At 26.0% G+C, this 14,429-nt stretch overlaps 2 protein-coding genes across 3 annotated transcripts; both read right to left on the bottom strand.

The window, feature by feature from the left end:
* Positions 1 to 7,703: 7,703 nt before the first annotated feature.
* LOC145743801 (carnitine O-palmitoyltransferase 2, mitochondrial-like) lies at positions 7,704 to 12,752 on the bottom strand. Of its 2 annotated transcripts, none has more exons than XM_082561843.1 (13): positions 12,663 to 12,752; positions 12,313 to 12,416; positions 12,025 to 12,167; positions 11,765 to 11,928; positions 11,392 to 11,522; positions 10,993 to 11,142; positions 10,651 to 10,836; positions 10,358 to 10,581; positions 9,922 to 10,066; positions 9,403 to 9,535; positions 8,832 to 8,970; positions 8,633 to 8,752; positions 7,704 to 8,287 (listed from the first exon to the last, which is right to left on the bottom strand). In XM_082561843.1, the coding sequence occupies exons 1-13, from the start codon at positions 12,702 to 12,704 to the stop codon at positions 7,968 to 7,970; spliced, it is 2,001 nt and encodes a 666-aa protein (XP_082417969.1). In that variant the 5' UTR covers positions 12,705 to 12,752; the 3' UTR covers positions 7,704 to 7,967. The 2 variants fall into 2 exon arrangements, with proteins under 2 accessions (XP_082417969.1, XP_082417970.1); XM_082561844.1 differs by having other exon boundaries at positions 7,967 to 8,148.
* On the bottom strand, positions 12,753 to 14,358 carry LOC145743799 (transmembrane protein 60-like). Its single transcript, XM_082561842.1, has 4 exons — positions 14,218 to 14,358; positions 13,726 to 13,824; positions 13,568 to 13,639; positions 12,753 to 13,360 (listed from the first exon to the last, which is right to left on the bottom strand). Exons 1-4 carry the CDS (start codon positions 14,305 to 14,307, stop codon positions 13,214 to 13,216), a joined length of 408 nt encoding a protein of 135 aa, XP_082417968.1. The 5' UTR covers positions 14,308 to 14,358; the 3' UTR covers positions 12,753 to 13,213.
* Positions 14,359 to 14,429: the final 71 nt, after the last annotated feature.

Genomic DNA, 14,429 nt, shown 5'->3' with positions numbered 1-14,429 from the left:
TTAAGCGCCAAAAGAGTTTAAGTTAGCAGTATTAGAAGCGTTGATGTTAACTGCCACAATAACATCAACAATTGGAGCTTTCCTGTCTATCTTCGGGTCTTATAAAGAAAAACCGAAATACCAAACGCCTGGCGGAATAATTAGTATAATAGCAGGTTAAAACTTTTATACTTTTATTTTATATCGTTTTAAACTTGATATTTCCAGGTATTGAGCTTGATTCTTACTAAGACACCTTTTTTTACCAAAACAACGACTCTTTAAATGTTGTCAAAAAAATTTATAAAGAATTTAGTTTTATTATTTTAAACTTCATAATTAAAAACTAAATTTATCTTAAATTTATAATACTTCAGGTAAATTAATCCTTTTTATGTAATTTTTAAGTTTGTTAAATCTGGAAATCTTATAACATGCTAAAACTTGTAAAAATAAATTAATTTAATTATGTGAATCAGTCACGAGTCGATGTAAAAACACAACGTGACCCAAATTTATTTTTAGGAATTTTAACAATCGCTGGGGCGGCAGTTTATACTGAAGATCAATTAAATCGATATTTGGTTCCAAATATTTTAACTTTTTCTTTTTCGTTTTATTTTGCATGGGCTGGGGCCTTTGTAACTTTGTGCAGCGGGGTTATGGTTTTAATTAATGTAAGAACAAATTAAAATTTTAAAATACCTTTAATGAAATATTTGTTTTTAAAAACAATGTATCTCTTAAAAACCATTTTTAACAAATATTAGGGTGAAAATTTAATGTCCAATTTTAACCCATTAATTAAATATATAATCGATTTTTAACATTGATTAAAATTTTTATTTTGTATTATAATTTTTAATATTTTTTGTCGTTTTAAACCCACTAAAATGCCGAATAAAAGTATTGAATATTCAAATACAAATTGGCAATATTTGTTGGCTTTAGTATCTTAAAATCCCCTCAAAAATGTTTTTATTTTTGACAAATATATTTATTACACCGAAAGATCAAAAATATAAATTGTCAATAAACCGAGCCACAAATTGCTCGACTTATTTCACTTTGTATTTTGCTTGTTGATTTGGTGTTTATATTTAAACCTGTATTATACCTGCTAGAAACCGGATCGATTAAAATGAAGCAAAATATAGCCGGAAACTTGTTCGTCGCATCTTACGTTTGGTTTATTTAACAACCACATGTCTATCTATAATTTAAAATTCCGTAACGACTTGTCATCATAAAATCTGATGTCACAGACCCAACGTCACGTGACCACAATATTATTATTATTACAGCATGAGCCTATGCGGTAAGGATGTAAATATTAGTCTTCCTGAATTTTTAAGTTATCGTGAAAAATCCAATATATGACGTCATATGTAGTTAATTAGGCTTTTACATATCCTGTTAAAGCGTATATTTAGAGGCCCCTTATAATGTTTAAGCATATGTAGAAGAGATGTAAAAATCTAAATAAAAACGTTTTGTTTTTCAGCAAATCCAACAGTTCCGGATTCAATAATTTACAGTGTCAAAAATAGAAATTAAAACTATTTTTAGTCGAACAAATTTTACGCTACAAGGGGATTGATTGTGTTTGCGTAGTGATATTATAAACTCCGATTTCTGTTTGTTTAGTGTAAATATGAAATATAAAAAAATAAAAAATTTCGATGCCTAAAATTTTACCCTATTGCTAATTGTATTCGAACAAATAAATAATGACCAATTGCTCTTTCATAATTTTTTTTTTCTTATATGTTTATTTAAAAGCCTGCTTTTTTAAAGTCTGTTGTTACCCTTAAAACACAAAAAATGATATCCAAATCTAACATGTAAAGGCCAGTAAATCTTAAACAAATAGACACAACCTTAAATGAATTTAAGGACTTGTTAGTCAAAAAAATACACAATAAATAGTAAAAAAAAATTTACAATTAAATTGATATAATTTAAAGACAGTGAAATTTATCAATTTTAATTTGATATAATTTTTTTTTGAGAACTGTTATTTTTTTTTGGTAAACTGTCAAAAAAAAATTATAAATAACTTTTACGGTTCAGACCGAAATTTATGCATTTTCAAATAACATTTGACTTGAGGAAAGTGGGGAAAATTTATTCACGACAGTAAAATCAAGCACTTAACAATTAAGCAAATATTTCAGATTCGCTGACCGAATGACAACAACGATCTACCGAACAATAGGGAAATTTTTCCTTTTTTTAGAAGCGAAAACAGAAAATGATAATCTTTTTTCGTACAAGCCAAACGATTATATGCAAACCTTAACCTTATAAAAGCACAATTTTTATCATATTTCATAATTACAAAATATATAATATCTTAATACTTGGATTAAAATATATAGAAGTATTAAAAATGAAATTATCTAGTCTTAGCCTTTACAAAAATTCAGCTACGATCTTTTGGCTGGCGTTTTTTTGTGTACTTTTATACATTAGCGGCACAAGTGCAACAAAGAGTAAAAAGTTTACTAAAAAATGCCTAAAAAAGCTTTGCAAGAAAACGTTAAATGATCTGGATACGAATAAGACTTTTCTGCTCGCCGATTTTCAAAAGAAGTTATCAGAAATACAATTTCTGTTAGGACAAAACTACAAAATCTCACTGGTGAATAAAATAGCATTTAAATTGTTCTGTTAACAAATATTAGTAATTAAACATATATTAAAAAGTGTTTAATGTTTTTAGTTTATCCTTGATGTAACCGCAGTCTTATAGCGATTTAGGTTTTTAATATCGTAACCTTGTATTTAAAAAGTTAAATAAAAAGATTGCATAAAATAATTTTTAAGCGTTTTTATTTTGTTTGCAGTCCAACTCGACCACCAAAAGAATAACAAAAAAGATATTCCAGCAAAAAAAGTTAAAAATTCCAAACAAGTACAAAATAAAAAGCAAATCTACAAATAAATTAGTTCAACTAGCAGTAAATACTTACAGACTCATGGAATTCTATAAACAAGTTCAAGATATACTACCACAAGAAACTGGACTTGTAAGTTAAAAAAAGATTATAAAACTTTTTCAAAATTAAATTTAGTAGTTGTTTTTATTTGCATCGTATTTTAAACTAATTTTTATATCTTTAGGATTGTACCACTTCAAATCGAAACAAAAGACAAATATTTCACGAGGTAAAATCTGGTCCGTGCGGTCCAAACTCGCTACAAAAACAGTGTGTTTCTTATTACATTGAAAGCGCGAAAAAACTTTTAAAATCTTTCCATGTTGTAAACGACAATTTTAAAAATGTAAGTAGGTTAAATATCTGATTTTTAATTTAATTTTTAACTAATTTTCTATTTCTTGTTATAAATCTTTTTTTAAACACTAATTTTTTTTTATATAGGACGATCTTATAATGCAATGTATTTATAAGAAGAAAAAGCAAAACAAAGAAATAAATAAAATTAGAAAAATTTTGAAAAAAAAAGAATATTCTTGTGGACTATTTAGAGATAACTTTTATAATAAATTACAGGATTCTGTAAACGTAATTGAGTTACCAGCATAAATTAACACAAAATAACGAAACTATATTTTAATAAAAAATGATTTTTATTGAAATGTATTTGACTGATTAAAGCATATTTATTACAAAACACTGCCATTTTTTAAATAACTTTCTACTTTTTTTTATTTATATGTATAGTAACTTTATTCTATTCATTTTTTATTTATTTTAAATTTTTTTAAATTTGTTTATTTATTTATATAAAATTTTTTAAGGGATTAAATTTTTTTTTGTTTATTTGTCGTTGTGCAATTCATTATAAACATTAAAAGAAAAAAAATAACTTTTAAAAAATACAATTACATGAAAAGTAAAACAATTTCTTAAATTTAAGAGTATCTGATACAGACTTTTTATCTTTTTACAAAACCAAAAAATTTTCAACATTTTTATTTTATTGTTGTTAATGACTTTGCGTTTTTAAAAAAAGTTTTAGGTCAATAGGCCATACTTCATTTATTATTTAATAGGAAAACAAACAGGTCAAAATATAGGTAAAACGTCACATTTTTACGCACTAGAACAAACCTCGTCTAACATTATTATTAACGAGTTAACAAATAGAATTTAACTCTCGTAAACAAGTTGGTGGTTATTGACTAAGTTTTATTGCATTAGACTAAAGTATAAATAGTGTGGCTCTGCGCCACATAAAATCAATTTCAAGTAAAGTCGAAGTTGTAGACAACTTAAAATGAGCCCTTGTATTATTTTAACAAAGTTTAAAGTTTTATTATTATTATGGATTTTAATATGCATTAAGACTACGATTTTGGAAGCTAAGTTTTCAAAAAAATTGGGAAGAAATTGTTCAAAAAGGCAATGCCGAAAAGCTTTTGCATATATAGAATCAAACCAAAATTTTATTTTAAACGAATATCAAAATCAATTTTTAAATATGGGTGATACATTGTCGAGAGACTTTTCTGGAATAAATTTGTTCCTAGTAAGTTCAACGTATAAAATATATAAAAAAATTACGAATTTTAATCCAATTAATTTTTGCTTGTATTAAAATCAAATTTTTTTTTTAATATTTTTTTAAATATTTTTTTTCTTAATTGTCCAGCAAAAAGTTACAAAAAAGAAAACAAAAAATATATTTTTACGTGGAAAATTAAGAATTCCCAAGACTTATAAAATTAAAAACAAGACCAGTAAAAATTTAATAAAGTTAGCTGTAGACACATATAGATTGATTAGATGGTACCAAACCGCGGGTTCTTTATTACATTCGGTGGAACACGTGAGTACACATTAGTTTATGGTTCACATATTTTAATAAACCAACACCTGATATATTAATATGCAGAATGTTCTTATGCAAAATTGTGTAATGGAAAACAACAGACGAAGAAGGACCAGGCATTTGCAGGTAAAATATTAATTTAAAAGCTAGTTTACCTATACTAAATCTTTAAAGTTAAGGTGTGATTTATGTTAAATAAACTAAGCTATACTAAAGTTTTATATGTGCATTTGTGTACTAGTTTTAACATTCATTTTTTTTAAATGCGAAATATCCAAGTTTTTAAAAGTTTTTATAGAAAAATTAAATTAAAGTTGTTTTATTTTTTATTTAATTTTTTTTGAATCCACATAAATTTTTTTTTAGCATTATTATAGTTTATTTTTATTTAAAGTTTTTTTTTAGCGTTTACTCAGAGGCCCATGCGACTCGTTTTCATTAAACGAATCTTGCATTAAACTTTCTGAACTTGACGCAATCAAGTTATTGCAATCATTTGTGGGCAATTTTATTACGGTAAAAATACATGCTAATAATGGTAAAAAACATAGTTTTTTAACTATAGAATAATATTAACAATATTTTATATAAGTTAATTAAAAAGCTACAAATTTATTTCTTCTTTTTAAAGACTCCTATTTAGAATTACAACTAAATATGTTTAAGGGCGAAGATTTTGTTGAAAATTGTATAGGAAAATTTGCAAACAAAAAACTATCAAAAGCCTTGCCAAAATCTCGAAAAGAAACTTGTGGACTGTTCAGTCGAGATATCTACACTTATTTGCAGTTCACATTGGACAAAATAAAAATAAATTTATCAAAAGATACTATTTTAATTGATATTTAAAATACTTGTGTTATTCACAACATTTCTTCAACATGTTATTGATCTTACATAATATATTATATATATTTATTTATTTATTTTTATAACGGTGTTATATTAACTTATTAATTATTTTTTTGTTTAAGTTTAACTTCCTTTTTTTATCGTATTTTACTTATTTTGTATTGATTTGTACAATCATCAAGTTATAAAGGGAATAAATCAAAATATTTAAACACTGTATTTAAAGAAAAGTTTAAAGTTTTCAGTGCGTTGAAATATTTTTAGTCAGCAAAAAACTAAATGCTAGGCAAAAATGAATAAGAAAATGTTACAAAACTATCAAAAAAGTAGAAGTTATTTAAACAATACTACCAAAAACGGGGTTCACAGCAAGGCAATACTATTACAACCAATTATATAGAAAGTCGGATTATCTTGTCCGACTTGTTACTTTCTACATTAACAATTTAAATGCATAAATAAAAATACCGAAACCAAACTTCAAAAAACCTTTTTCATATTTTATTTTTGTGCCCTTTTCGAACTTCTAGATAATATGTGACGTACATGAAACTATTAAGATCAACATTTAAAAACAAACAATACATCAATATTTGGTGTGTACTTTATTAACATTAAAGGTTCTTATATCGGGTCACGGCGTAATTACACAATTTCAATAAAAGTAAACAACTGATAAAACCTTAATTACACATTTCAAGCTAAGAATTAGGTAAAAAATAGTATGTCTTAATTTCCCAGAAAAAAACATTTTTTTTTATTAGTAAATTTAAATAATGAATATAAAAATTTATGTATTTTTTTTCTTAGAATTACAAAAAAGGTAATGTTAATCTATTTAATATAAAAACAATTTTTTTTTTTAATTTATGAGAAAAAATTTTTATGCTTAATTATTAGTTAATTTAAATAAAGTTTGAAGTTTCATAAAATTTTAGGTCGTTTTTCCTTAGAATTCCAAAAAAATAATTTATCATTCTATTTAACATAAAAGCAAAGTGTTTTTTAAAGTTTTTAAAAAAAAAAACTTTTTTGCTTTTTTACGAGTTAATTTAAATATAGTTTAAAGTTTCGTAAAATTTATTGTTATTTTTTTCTTAAAATTACGAAAAAATATTCTATGTGATTCTATTTGATTTAAAATTTTCCACCAATTGTTTTTATGTTTGATTTGCAATAAACCTTAATCTAATTCGTATTAGCAATGAGTAATATAAAAATTACCTGCCAAAAAGTTAATAAATTAAATAAAAAATATATGTGGGTGCAACTTAAAAGTAATAAAAAATGTCGTTTGGGAACACAAAAAATAAAAAAATTCTACGTGGGCCATTGAGAAAAAGTAATTAAAACAAACAAAAAATTCTAAAAAATACGTGGTATTAAGTGCCCCACACATATGCTGTACAAGTCTATGTACTTAACCTGATTCGTAACTGAGCTGTTATATCATTCTAATAAGATCATTAGGCTACCTATAAACGTCAGTTTTAAATTACACCAATACACATTTTTGTTGATGACCATTATACAACAAAAAAGATCACTCAACTTAATATATTTACTTATCTAGTTTCGTTCTATATATAACTATAAACCGGTCAAATAATACCCAATACAAATATCAAGTAATAAATTTTCTATCTAAGAATAAGTTGCTAACTAAATATAGTTTGGACGTGCGTGCGTAAGAATACGTCATACGTCAGGTGCTTAACCTTATTTACTTATATTTATTGTCCAGGTTAATGATATACGTTTAGAGAGATTTTGTCAATATTTATTTTAACCCCAACTTCAAAAAAGCACAGTTTGTTTAAAGATCATAAAATTTCTCAATATATTAGAATTTCAATAATCTGAATTCTATTCTTTGAAAAGGTATAAAAAGAAACTGATTTTTTTAAATTTATTAATAGATATATAAGTAAATACAAGAAACAATATGTCTAATTTTTAATGTATGTTTTGTAATGAGGTACAAGTTTAACAAAAATTACTGCAAATTTCATAACTTATACGAGATAGACGAACTATGTATAATATAGATTATAAATTTTTGAAATGCACAGCAGAGATTAATTAAGAAAACTGAACTTTTAACAGAAATTGTTCCTACATGCATATTTTAAACATAACATTAGTATATTATTACATATTTTAAATAATAGTAGATAAACATCTTTAAATCAAAAATATAGATTGAACTAATAAAGATGTTATTTTTTAAACACTGAATTTTCTTATTTAATATTTACTAAAACTTTTATTAACTAAATTATAGAAAAATTAAAAAAATAAATTATAGTATTTCTATTAAATTAAAGCATCAAAGTTTAACCATTTAACACAGTATGAATATCATCAAATGCTGAAGAAATGGAATCAACCAACCCTTCAACATCTCTACTATCATAACTAGTAATATTACAACCTATAAACTCATCTTTGACCCCGTAACCTACTCCAAACCCATCTGGGACAACTGGGGCAAAGCCCCCCATGTCAACAGCGTGACTGGATAAAGTAGACGTCGAAAGAACAATGTGGTTCATTGTGATGTAACAAGGGTCGGTAAAAAATGAGGGTTCGGGTATTTCAAGAACGGTTTTAGCAGTGTTACGAATTCCAAATAAATGGCGGTCAAAACCTTGACCTAAATTTTGAAGTTTTTGAATTTAAACAAAGTTTGTAATATTTTCTAACTTTTGAATTTTTTTTGGATAGTATTTATTACATTTATTGTTATCTATATAAAATATATTTATTAAGTTCTATTTTTTGGTGCATTTTATTGCAAGTTATTTTATGAAGTTACATAAATTGGTGGCATAACAGAGTCACTAAGTTTAACTTATTTTCCCTAAGCTTTAAATCTTTAAATTTATATCTTAATTAACAGGTTGACAAAATAATAAATATTTGTTTATCATGTCTATCAAATCAAGTTAAATATAATATGTTTAAGAAATTGTAAAAATAATTAGAAAATAAAACCCACCCATAGCAGCTTCTTTAGTAATCTGGTTATGTTTATCACAACTTTTTCGAATTAAATCTTCAACTTTTGATCTATACTCAGCATCATTTTCTAACTTATTGTTGGACTGTAATGCAGTACCTACAAATAAAAAAAATATCAAAAAAATCTAAAAAACAAATTTAAACAAAAAATATATGATCTTTTTTTGGTACATTACCTTCAGTAATGGCTCTAGCAGCAGCTTGTGCTTCCAAAGTACATGATCTAATAGTTTCAGTTCTACCATGTTTAAAAGCTGATGTACTGCAGGACTCATAGGTAGCAGCAGGGTGGCCATACATTTTATAATGCCCAACCTATAATTATTATTTATTTGTATAACATGTTCTTCTTTGTGTTAAAAGACTAACCCTAAAGCCTTGATAAAACCAATTAACAAAAAAATCATTTGCCATAAAAATTTTTTTTTTGGATGTATCTTTATCCTTGATGTGGCAAAGTCGAATGCGCGACTTAAACATAGAGTAACATCAGTTACTCCGACCCAGTCTCGAGTTGCCTTTAGCAGTTTGGGATATTATAGATTATAATTGCACGATAATTATGCTGCTGATTAAGTGCTGGCTCAGCAGGAGTTCATACCATTTATAGCGCCTTACTCAAGAGCGCTACAGCCTGAGATCAGTGGGGATTGAACTCATGAAAAAATTACTCTTTTGGTATGGCTGTAAAGTTAGCCTAAGTAATAAAATAATAAATAAATTTAAATCAAATTATTTTTGTTAAACCTGTATTGCAAGCTGCATAATCCCGTCTGGTGAAACTTTTTTTTGTTTTAAATAATTTTTATTCATTTTTTCGGTTTTTCCCGCAGCAGCTTTTAAAGAGGAAGTTACTGTGTCGTAACGTTTTTTTGCTTCTCTAAATTTTTGTGGCAAAAAATAATTGTGCTTTATTAATACATAAGTAATAATTGTAATATAATTGATACAAATACAATAAAAAAAAATAAAAACAAGTTCACAATTTATTTGTCAGTTGTACCTATTTATTCATAGTATACTAGTCATAAGCTCAAACTATAGTCGAAATTTTAATTTTGGTCATTTAAATGTGGTTGCAACTCTCAACTAATATTTGCTTGTGATAATTTACCAGCGCACCCCAAATAGCAGTTTTATTTATTTGGTAAGCCTATAAAATAAACAATTATCCACTAAGCTCCATTATGTATAGAGTATGCCACGTCATTCAAGACAAAACCTAAAAAAGGTAGTAGAAAACTTTTATAAATTTTATATACTCACTCTATTTCATGCTTAGCAAAACTGTCAACACAAAATTCTAATCTTTCAACATTATTTTCACTTGTCTCAGTGCTGTCATATTTTATTGCTGGTTGCAATGTTGAATCATCAAAGATTTCGTTAAAAAATCTCATAACAGCAACACCTGAAAAATTTGAACATTAAAAAAAATTTTTTTAAGTAACATCTGTATATAACAAAGCTTAATGGTTGATATATATACAGTCATGGCCCTTAAAAAAAACTGCCATTTCTGGGGGGCTTGCAAATATTAGTTGCGGGTTACAACCATATTGACAATTAGGGTATAACTCATAAAAAAAACTTAATCAACTAGTTATTGCTACTAGAAAAGTAAAAAAAAATTTACATAAAATTACTTCCAAAAATTTTTTTGAAAAATTAAAAAGAAATAAAATCAAAAAAAAAAATTTACCATCTCCCCAAGCATGCTCGAAGTTAAGAGCAGTATCCCCATTTTTCGCTACAATCAATGAAAAGCTTTTATCGAACCATCGGGAGGCACCATCACCATGTAAAAACAAATCAGTGCTCCCCTTAATTGTTTCACATTCTGAAGAATCTTCAAGAACAAGGCAGAAAATCGCAGAATCAATTTTTTCGATAGCAGTTTCATTTCCAGTGTTAACTAAATGGTCTCTAAAAAAAGTTTTCAAATTAATAGAAAAAATTGATTTTAACTTCAAAAAATATTAAAATAGACTTTACCTGACTTTGGCCCATGTGTCTCTTTCAGTAGTTGGCATATAAGCAATTGAATGATCAGGTTTATTTCTATTATCTTCCAATATTTCATTAATACTTGATTTTATTTTTAATGGTTCCACAATACTACCATCATTGTTTAGTGTGTCAATTGTGTAAAAATGACCATTACGAATCACCAAAATATGCCTAAACATCAATGTTCAAAAAAATCAAAAAATGTATTTCTACGTATTAAAAACACAAAATTTAGACAAAGGCATTTCTTTAAACATAGTTGTAAAAGGTAAAATAATATAACACAACAATTTCGAAAAAGTTATTTTTAAAGTTATTTAATTTTACTTTGCATCTGGATAGACTTTAAGTTCATCTTTGCTCAATCTTGGTATTCGAGTTGAATTAAACAAGTTTGCAAACTGACTCATATCTAATGGATAAGCTCCATTTAACACCATTGGAAGATATCTCAACTTCAATGCATTTGGCAAAACCCTACATTCAAAGCAGTTATTCCATTTAAAAAAAAATTCCATAATTAAAAAAAAAATGCAAAAAAATTTTGAAAAAAAAATGCAAAATATAAGCAGGGTTATTAACTGTAACTGTCAAAATTCATAAACATACTTTAATAACCTTAAACTGCTTTAGTTTAAGTTGAAGTAGCCTATTCCCACTTTATAAGCTTAAAAATAACCCATTCGGAAATATAATATTCAAAATTTTTATTTATTTTGAACCTACTTTACTAGATTCTGAATGAAAGGTGATTTTGCTGTGTCCTTTGTGTAGAAAACCTCAGGTGTTAAAAGTCTGGCATTCAAGGTTTTTTGAAATCTCATTGCGGAGACAATTAAATTAGTTGACCTTGTAGCCTATATGTTGTTAAAAATAATTAGTCAAAATTTATTTAAGAAAAATACCTAGGCTGTTAAAAAGAAAGTACCCCTGCCAAAACACTCAATTTTCTTAAAAACATAGCATTTTTAGTAAAAATTCTTTAAAAAATCATTACATTACTAGGATTTGTTTAAAACTTTATTTTATATATTACTATGTAACCTTCAAAAATAAACAATAAACAAACAACAAAAAATAAATAAACAAGTTTAATTACCTGGTCATTCATAGCATCGACTGGATCCCTCTTAAATGTAATATATGGATTATAATTCAGTGGCAGAGGTAATCTACTTGACAAGTACATATCAAACCAGGGTTTAGTGATATAACTGGTGTGACTGTTTCGCGCATTTTCGGCTCTTAGAGCCTTGTCAATACCTAAAAATACAAAAATTTAACTTATAATATTTTTTTCAATATCTAAATTGAATATTTAAAACGAAGTTTTTTTAAAATTTGTTTATTATCTCCTACCTTGGCCTTCACTAGCCATAAAATTCTTGATCGCATTTTCCGAATCTTTTAATTGAGTTTCACTGATATTAGGATGTCCTTGTAATGCCCTTACTGATGATATATATCTCTGAACTGTGTCTTCTAACTTAGGAATAGGCAGTCTATAAAAAATAACTAAGTCTTAAAGACATTATTAGACATTGACAAGTATCAAAGATTATTAAATTAGTAAATTTTAATAGATTTAATGTACAGTTAATTTTATCACAATATTGTTAAATTATTGCGAACTAAAATACCACTGACCTTGGCAAACAGTTTTGAAAATGGTAAGTTTGTAACTTGCTTCTGTGTAAAACTTCATCTGAAGTTGTACTATAACCAGTTTTTTGAAGAAAAGAAAAAGTTTTCTGTTTAAACAGAAAAAAATTATTTATAAATAAATATCAAATAAAAAATAGATAAATAATACTATAGTTTTTATAATAGCTTTTATTATATATCTAATAAAAACCAATTTTCTAACTTTTCAAGTATTTATTATTGTGCAAATTTAATGGTTATGTACACATATTTTTGTTTACAAAATATAGTTGTTATGATTATATATAAATTATAACCTTATTGTTTATAATAAAATAACATATGGATATTACCTTTACATTTTCAATGCAGCTTTTTTGAAGCAAAATTTTCATATTTACAAATTACTCTACTACGTTACAAAAGTAAATTTTAAATAAATCTGTAATAGTGTAAAAATAATATTATATTGCACAGTAGAAAGTTCAAATATTTTTTAAAACCAATACAAGTAAATTTACTAGTCCAAAAAATAAATTAAATACAGCATGAGAAATAGAAAAAAAATCCAATCTAAAAAAAAGCGTGTTTTTTGTTATCATGCAAAGTTTTTCTTAATGTTTTTTTTTGAAAAGGAACTTATGCTTCCATTTACAATAGGAGCTCTATTAGCGCCGTCCGCCAAGTTTAAAAATGAGGATCTGCGGAATTTTTATAACTTCACCCTAATCTTCTTTTATGCATTCCGCCCTTTTCGCATTCATTTGGTGGACAACTCTGATAGAGATCTTTACAAAGGACTAAAAGCAATCCTTATTTTCAGAATATAAGTTGTACATTAAAAATTCTGTTCTAAGCCTTCTTTATTTATTTTTGATATATTCAGGAAAAGTCCTTTTGCATTTCAAAAGTTCGAAGAGTTTTTAACAACTTGAAGCTGAAATTGGAAAAGGTCGACAGCATATCCAAATAAAACAATCCACAATGGAATAAAGACAAAATAATACTTCATCTCAACTACTATAAGATCAAGTCGCAGACAAAGAAATACCTACACCAAAAGAAATATATTTCATGGTTTTATAAAGTAAAGATTTGTAAAGTAAATTTATAATGTTTAAACTTTGATTGTGAAATAACTAATAAAACTACATACCACTAATAAAATACTAAATTTCTATGGGCTATTTATATAAAAAAATAACATTATAAATAGTTCTTACAAAGATATTTTTAAAACTATTGTTGCATAATTTACCTGAAATAAAGCAACACAGACCCAAACAGAAAAATTCCAACATATTCGTTTTAATGATAAAGCTTGAATAGCCTAAAAATTAACAAAAATTACACTGTAATTATATTTATAGATTACAAAAATTTTTATATTTATAAATATTTTTTTTTAAATCTTACCCTTCTTTCTCTGATGTGAAGAACAATTTTTATAAAATTTAATAGAATTTGTATTGAATCGAGAATAAACAAAGGAATAAATACAATGCACCAACTGGCCTACACAAATAAATAAAAAAAAATGTTTTAATATTTTTTAGTTTAAAAGTAAATAAGGGCTGTTAAAACATCACATGAGGTTGTGGGTTTAATCCCCACTGCTCTTAAGCTGTAGCGCCCTTGAGTAAGGTGCTTTAAACATTATAAGCTCCTGCTAAGCCAGCACGTAACTTCTTAATCAGCAGCATAGTTGTTGGACAATTATAATCTTAAATATCTCAAACTGCCACATGCAACTCGAGATTAGGTCGGGGTAACAGTTGTTACTCTATGTTTGGGTCGTGCATTCAACCTTCCCACATCGACAATAAATGTTTATACAAAAAAAAAATCGAACTGCTATCTGATCTGGCCATATTAAATAAAATATATTTAATTATAAAAAGATATTACCTGCAAATTATTATCGAGTTTTATAGTTAGTAGAATCAGAAAAACTAACACAGTCAGCCATTGAATAGCAAATTGTTGAACCAAAGACATTTTTTATATAAAACTGTTAAACTTTCTCTGGAATTAATAAAACCTCATGTCTTTAAAGTTTTAAAAACAACACGAATCAGCTGATTTGGTTTTTCTATTATATTTCTCCATACACAAACGTT

This window comes from Corella eumyota, chromosome 2 (genome assembly GCF_963082875.1).
Source record: "Corella eumyota chromosome 2, kaCorEumy4.1, whole genome shotgun sequence".
NCBI lineage: Eukaryota > Metazoa > Chordata > Ascidiacea > Phlebobranchia > Corellidae > Corella > Corella eumyota.
Note: the sequence above shows the minus strand (reverse complement) of the source record. Positions and strands in the feature narration are given on the sequence as shown.

Bases quoted from the DNA above. Each gene is read 5' to 3' on its own strand.
- LOC145743801 (XM_082561843.1), bottom strand. From the start codon at position 12,704: ATGAAAATTTTGCTTCAAAAAAGCTGCATTGAAAATGTAAAG. The intron at 10,067-10,357 runs GTAAATTTTTTT...CAAATTTTTCAG, and splicing joins CGAGCATGCTTGGGGAGATG to GTGTTGCTGTTATGAGATTT. The intron at 8,753-8,831 runs GTAATGTACCAA...TTTTATTTGTAG, and splicing joins TGCTAGAGCCATTACTGAAG to GTACTGCATTACAGTCCAAC.
- LOC145743799 (XM_082561842.1), bottom strand. From the start codon at position 14,307: ATGTCTTTGGTTCAACAATTTGCTATTCAATGGCTGACTGTGTTAGTT. The intron at 13,640-13,725 runs GTAAGATTTAAA...GTTAATTTTTAG, and splicing joins TTCACATCAGAGAAAGAAGG to GCTATTCAAGCTTTATCATT. The intron at 13,361-13,567 runs GTAAATTATGCA...CTTTTGGTGTAG, and splicing joins TCTGTGTTGCTTTATTTCAG to GTATTTCTTTGTCTGCGACT.